Source organism: Pygocentrus nattereri, chromosome 22, assembly GCF_015220715.1.
Source record: "Pygocentrus nattereri isolate fPygNat1 chromosome 22, fPygNat1.pri, whole genome shotgun sequence".
Classification (NCBI taxonomy): Eukaryota; Metazoa; Chordata; class Actinopteri; order Characiformes; family Serrasalmidae; genus Pygocentrus; species Pygocentrus nattereri.
This window is the reverse complement of record NC_051232.1, coordinates 2,611,891-2,618,649: the sequence shown is the minus strand read 5'-3', so window position 1 is coordinate 2,618,649 and position 6,759 is coordinate 2,611,891. Positions and strand designations below refer to the sequence as shown.

Here is a 6,759-nt window from a genome sequence, read left to right as displayed (position 1 = left end):
ATGAAAAAATCTAGTTTTCACGACTTTCCACTCACTTGAGACGTAGTTGTTCAACCAAGACATGTTTGGCTTTCCAAATTGAGCTTTTTTAGCTTAGAGCTTGAGCTATGATGCTAACATTGCTAACACCAGAAGTCAATAGTCATCCAAATCTTTTCCATAAATACAACTCCAAAACTTCTCACAGCCCACATCCATGTCTTCATTAAGGTCACACAGACATAGAGGATGAGTATCCTGGGACTTAAATGAATAAAACTTGCAGTTAAAGTAGTCTAAAATAGTCTAAAGTGGCTGTCTGCTGCATTCAGCTACACAGTGGATATGGTTTGATTGAGCTGAAAGCAGTTTTGGGGACGTAAAAAGTATTGTTATTAAAAGTTATTGTTAATTCTTGGCGGAGGGGTAAATGCAGGGCCTTGTGGGGCAAAACAGTCCCCAAAGATTTTTTCAGATTATTATTTTTACCATCACACCATGAAGGTATGGGAAAGAGTTGTTGAAGCAAGGCTAAGGCGAGAGGTTCAGATCAGTGAGCAGCAGTTTGGTTTCAGTACCACAGATGCAGTTTTTGCATTGAGAGTGTTGGTAGAGAAGTACAGAGAAGGTCAGAAGGAGCTGCATTGTGTCTTTGTGGATCTAGAGAAGGCAGATGATAGGGTGCCAAGAGAGGAACTGTGGTACTGTATGAGGAAGTCAGGTGTAGCTGAAAAGTATGTTAGGGTGGTGCAGGACATGTATGAGGATAGTGAGACAGTGGTGAGGTGTGCAGTTGGAGTGACAAATGGTTTCAAGGTGAAGGTGGGGCTACATCAGGGATCAGCTTTGAGCCCCTTCTTGTTTGCAATGGTGATGGAAAGGTTGACAGATGAGGTCAGGCAGGAGGCTCCATGGACCATGATGTTTGCAGATGACATTGTAATCTGTGGTGAGAGTAGAGAGCAGGTGGAAGAGAATCTGGAGAGGTGGAGGTTTGCACTGGAGAGGAGAGGAATGAAGGTCAGTAGAGAAAAGACGGAATACATGTGTGTGAATGAGAGGGAGGCAGGTGGAAAGGTGAAAACAGTGAAAGGGAAGGTTTACAAGACAGTAGTGCGTCCTGCTATGATGTCTGGTTTGGAGACTCTAAAAGACAGGAGGCTGAGCTGGAGGTGGCGGAGATGAAGATGCTGAGATTTTCATTGGGAGTGACAAGGATGGACAAGATTAGAAATGAGCAGATCAGAGGGACAGTGAAGGTGGAGCAGTTTGGAGATAAAGCCAGAGAGGCCAGGTTGAGATGGTTTGGACATGTGTTGAGGAGGAATAGTGGATATATTGGGCAAAGAATGTTGGAGATGGAGCTGCCGGGTAGAAGGAGAAGAGGTAGACCTCAGAGAAGGTTTATGGATGTAGTGAAGGTGGACATGGAGATGGTTGGTGTGAAAGTAGAGGAGGCAGTGGATAAGGCAAGATGGAGGCAGATGATCCGCTGTGGCGACCCCTAAAGGGAACAGCCGAAAGAAGGAGAAGATTTTTACCATCCTCAACATTAGAACTCAGAAGATGTCTAGGGTCACTGGTCATTTTGGAAAGTTAATAAATTGGCTGTTTTTGACTTGGAGACGCTGTGACCCCTGGTTACTATCACCACCACTGTAAAGAAGTAGTTTTTCTACGATGAACCTAAAATTACGTCAAACTGCTCTGAATGACGAGGCTTTTCTCGAATAAATTACACAGAGAAATTGCAGGAATTCCCCCTTTAAGTGAGCAACATGTGGACTTTTATCACACACTCCCAATCACAACAGCCTCCACATCTCAATCACTTGAAAATGTTTTCATTTGAATTTTCTGGGTGTTTTTTTTTTTTTCTTCTTTTTTCTTTCGAAAGCACTTCCTGCCACTTGCCACATCCTCCAGAGAGTCACGCATTGGAGTACTAACGCATTTCCTGCGTGTTCTCTGTAGCGTCGCTGAAGCCATGGTGAGCTACTGCCCCGTCTGCGGAAAGCCCGTCTATTTCGGTGAGTCCAGTCGTGTCCGGCCCACCTCTGTCCTACGACTTCATCACTTCAGTTAGGCCTAAATAAACATCAACACACAGTGTATTCCTTTTTTTCAATGTAAGTCAATGAGAAATTGAACTTAAGTGTGATAGTGTGCCGTTAAAGTGCTGTCCTGATGCAGTGCTGTTCACAGTATTACAGTGGAGTTTAAGAAACTAGTTTAGATGTAGCTTTAGCTTCATTTAGCTATAGCTTGCTAAACATGTAGTTCGGGTTTTGTTTCCATCTTGTTACCTTCAAATTTCTCAGCTATGGTGCATTGGCTGGTCTAGATGTCAATCACTGGATTTGCCACATCGCATCACTACCCAAACAGTGGCTCGTAAGCGGTGTTGTGAAATGCTGCATAGGGCGCCATCCTGCACGGCTAGCATTTCACCTACTCATTCAAACTGTGTGAGTCTGTTTAGCCAGAGATTAAAGTGACACACTTGTCTCCTTTACCCTAAATGTAGTTTGTCAGCCAAGAAATGTTTGGTGTATGAAGTTTTCATCTTGAGTTGAGCTGCACGGTTAATGTGGCTAACAGATAATAAAGGCTTATAGCCACCAGTTTAGCATTGTGCTGACTGTGTACCTATATCATCGCACACTTGCCTTAAACGGTGTGGAGTTGTTGAGTAATGTCACTTAGACGTGCGTGTGTGGTTTCTGAAACTGTATGACACACTGTTACCTAACAACGGACAAAATTAGCTAGCAAAGTTAAAAACTGCTGAACAGCCTGAATAAGCCTGTCTCAGGTTGTCCGAATTTTGTCAGCTCATCTAACAGATGTGGAGGTGTGGTTCAAAAAGGCCGATACAGGCCTTAGCCAGGTCTCAGTGATGGTTAGAAATAAAGGCCAGGCTTTGACGGGTTGCTGAGCTTCGTTTTTATCAGTCAAGACTGGACTTCAGCACAGGATTAACATCAACCCTCCACTTTTCATTTTTTATTTTTTCAAATGGAAGTTTGAGTAAAATAACGCATCCCAGAAATGACCCCAGTGCCTGTTCTGTTACAGTGTTGTGAGCTTGTGAGAGGAGAATGTCTGTGAGGTGGCAGCGTAAAAGCGCTGTACATGAAGTAAAAGCGTTTCTGTTGCTTTTCTGCCGTCTTGTGTTATTTCATAATCAAAATTAATCACAAAGTTATAAGTGAACGCAGTGCACGACTCCAGTCTTTCCGACAGTGAAACACTCAACAGTGCTGCTAGGAGAGAGGCGCTGGTTAGCATTAGCTTAGCTAACATGCTAACCGCTCTGCTCACCAAAGTGTTCAGTTCTGACTAACCGGAGCGCAGAACACACGCTTAGATGACGATGACTTAAATCCGAAGGAGTGAGGTTGAGTTAGTGGCACTGAAGTGACAGAAGGGCAGTATTAGACCTGCTCTGTGGTGTTTGAATCTGTAGGTTGATCGTCTAACTTTAGCCTAGCGAGCAGGTTACAGACCCAATCAAAGCCTCACACCGCAGTACAGGCTTGATTCTGACTAACCACCACCAATCCGTGAGCCCCTCTGAAATAAAAATGAACCTAATGTGTTAATTTAGGCACTTAGACATGATACAAATATGAAATCATTTTGAAATATTGTCACAGTGTTTAAATACCACTGTGCCTTATTGCCTCTATACCACTCAATCCTAGCTGTCGCCACTGTTTTCCATTCCTAAAGCTGACTGAAACCTGGTCAGAGTGACGTTTTTCTCATGGAATTAGTTCCTTTCTTTATAAATGGAAACACAGGTGGTTGATTCCACTGTCACATCCTAATCATCTCACACGAGGTCTTGAGTTTGGCTCCTAAAAAGCCTAACCAGTGAGGTTCCAACCAAAACAATGGAATAGATAGTATTAATACAGTACAATACAATGGTTAAAAGGCATCAAGCATGACACTACTACATAAGAAATTGATGTTTTTCTTTTCCCCACAGAAATAATAAGGCCTTCCCTGAAGGCCTATAAGGCCCTGAGGGCTCCTCCTTCCTATTTAGCTACTTTTACTGTACTGTAAAATTACAGTGGGCTTTTCAAGCACATGACCTTTTTTAAGTTAAAGCTAGACTGCTAGACGTTGGTTCACTGTGTATATGTATGTCTGCATTTATGTGCACTGCTGTCAGGTTGTCTCCATGAGTCACCCGAGCACAGGAAGTGAGCTGGAGCTTTGGGTTTGTGGCAGGAAGTGGAATTGGCTCAAGAGAGCATGAAAGAGAGAGAGAGCGAGACAGAGAGTGGGAGACTGAGAGTGACTGTTTAAACTGGCATTTGCGAGGCTAACGGCCAGGGCTGCTTAAAGAAAGAAAGCCAAACTGTGCTAGCCCTGGAGGCTAACAGCTAGCTCTGAGGCAGGGAGGAGTGTTCCTGGATGTTTCTGTGCAAGGCCTCTAGAGTTCTGGAGTTTGGACTGCAGGCTGTACAAGACATGTTGATTTTGCATCAGAATGTGAAACTGAGCCGAGATGGAGCAAATGTGAATGTCAAACCGATCCAAGGTGGCGGCCAAAGAGGCCAAGTTAAACTTATACAAAGTGGACACTCCAGATAGCTTAACCTCTCGGACATCCGTACAAAAAAGAACTCTTAAAAAGCAACATGCAGACAGTGCATGTGTATATCATACATACACACAGTCATTGACTGGATATATCATATATATCACATATACATTGAGTGTATGTGTCAGAGAAAGTACTGACACTCATAAAGTCAGGCAACCGCTAGCATTTGTTGACTATCAGTCGTTTGAGTGCAGGTTCCTTATGGTAAACTCGGAAACTCACCACATTGTAAACACCATTTAAAAATATACCATCGCTTCCATTTGATATGTTCCCTGTTGGCTGGTCACCAGGACTGCAGCAATACAGTGTTTTTAAGCTGTCCTGTGAAATCCAACACTATAGCTTGCCTGAAGGCCTCGTTTGGAGTTGAGGAATGGAGGGATTGAGCTGTCCAGCTGTGGTCAGCCCCCTGGCTTAAGCCTGAAGATGGGCTGGCCTGCCTGACCTCTTGATCTTTGACCCATGCAGGTGAGAAGAAAAGGTCCCTTGGGCGGGATTATCACCCACTGTGCCTGAAGTGCCACAAGTGTAAGAGACAGCTCACTCCTGGCCAACATGCAGAGGTACACCTACATACCTAAACTAAAGCACCCGCTTTAGTTACTCCACATGGTCACCATTAAGCCTTCAATTCATTTCAGTGTTGTTTACATATGAAAATCTGTTAGGAATAACTGAATCAATGAGCCAGAGACCTTTTCTTTGTGTACTTTCATTCCAGCATGATGAGAAGCCCTACTGCACAAACTGCTATATGAGAGACTTTGGACCTAGAGGTGAGAACTTGGCACAGTCTGATTGTGGAATATGGTACCTAATGCCAGAAGTAATCTCTCTACTTTTCCCTTTGCAGGCAGTAGAGGACCATTGTCTCGCACCTGTAACACTGCTGCCTCTTAAGACATATGTATCAGTAGCACCTGTAACATCTCCAGCCACCTCTACAACACCCCCAAACTGCTAGAACTTGGTCTACACCTATAGATCTCCATCTCCAATTGCCAGAACCACATCTACACCTGCAAGGTTTCCATCTCCAACTGTTACATCTCCATCATCACCTGCTAGAATCCCATCTATACCTCCAAGGCTTCCATCTCCAACTGATAGATTTACATTCTCAACTCTTAGAACCTGGTCTACATCAATTAAATCTTCATTCTCAACTGTGAGAACCTGGCCTACATCTGCTGCATCTCTAAATCTCCAACTGTTAAAAGTAGTTTACACCTGTTAGATCTTCTCTTCCAACTATTAGATCACCATTCTTGACTGTTAAAGCCTGGTTAACATTTGCTTCATGCCCTTTCCCAATTGTCTTGACTTCAATGTGTTTGAATCTCTACCCTCAGTTGCTAGAATCTAGTCTACACCTGTTTGATCTTCACCTCTGACTAGTACCTCAACTTCTGGAATGTGGTCTCCTTCTACTGGATCCATATTGATTTGCACCTGCTAGATCTCCATGTGTTTAAATCTCTACCCCTAGCTGCTAGAACCTGCTAGATGTCCATTTCCAACTGTTAGATCTCCTATCACAGCTGCTAGAACTTGGTCTATATCTGTTAGGTCTCCAACTGCGAAGACGTAGACTCTAATTGATCTATTAGATCTCAAGCCTTGGTTGAATTGAATAGAACAACTAGAATAATCTAAATATATAGATCCGCATCCTCAGCTCTATCTAACCTTTTCCAGCCTTGTTCATCCTCATCTACATTCCCAACATGAAACTCGTTTGTAAACCCTCGTCACACGAGGGTTTACAAACACGTCACACACCTCGTTGGCCCTCTCCCACCACTTTGGAAGATGTTCAGTTGTGGCTGAGAAAGCGTACATGCAATATTTGACAATAAAGTCAAAGCCGCTTCATCGCTGTCAGTGCAGCAGTTCTGCTTTTGGCTCTGAAGTTTCCTTCAGATGTCTTCAGTTTGGCCTACAAAGCAAATCTGCATACGATTCAGTAATCGATTAAATCAAAATATCACGTAACCTTTTCATCCTCTGTTGCTCTCTCTGGGTTTGGAGGATCTCAGTGTCGGAAGCAAAGGGCCACTTTGTTGAGGAAGCAAAATAATCTACAGAGCGAAAAAAGGGAGCAGGAATTAAAGGAGTATTCCAGTTTAGCAGCCTTTAACAAACTTGTAATA

At 43.5% G+C, this 6,759-nt stretch overlaps 1 protein-coding gene across 1 annotated transcript in view; it reads left to right on the top strand.

Annotated features, from left to right (window-relative positions):
- Positions 1-1,914: 1,914 nt before the first annotated feature.
- The window catches only part of zgc:195282 (uncharacterized protein LOC100192223 homolog), a 5,437-nt gene continuing 592 nt past the window's right edge, over positions 1,915-6,759 (top strand). Inside the window, exons 1-4 of the mRNA XM_017685864.2 lie at positions 1,915-2,009; positions 5,075-5,169; positions 5,328-5,382; positions 5,460-6,759. The exon at positions 5,460-6,759 is cut by the window's right edge and continues 592 nt beyond it. Coding sequence (XP_017541353.1) covers positions 1,967-2,009; positions 5,075-5,169; positions 5,328-5,382; positions 5,460-5,506 — 240 coding nt within the window. The 5' untranslated portion in view covers positions 1,915-1,966 and the 3' untranslated portion in view covers positions 5,507-6,759. The remainder of the gene's footprint in view (positions 2,010-5,074; positions 5,170-5,327; positions 5,383-5,459) is intronic.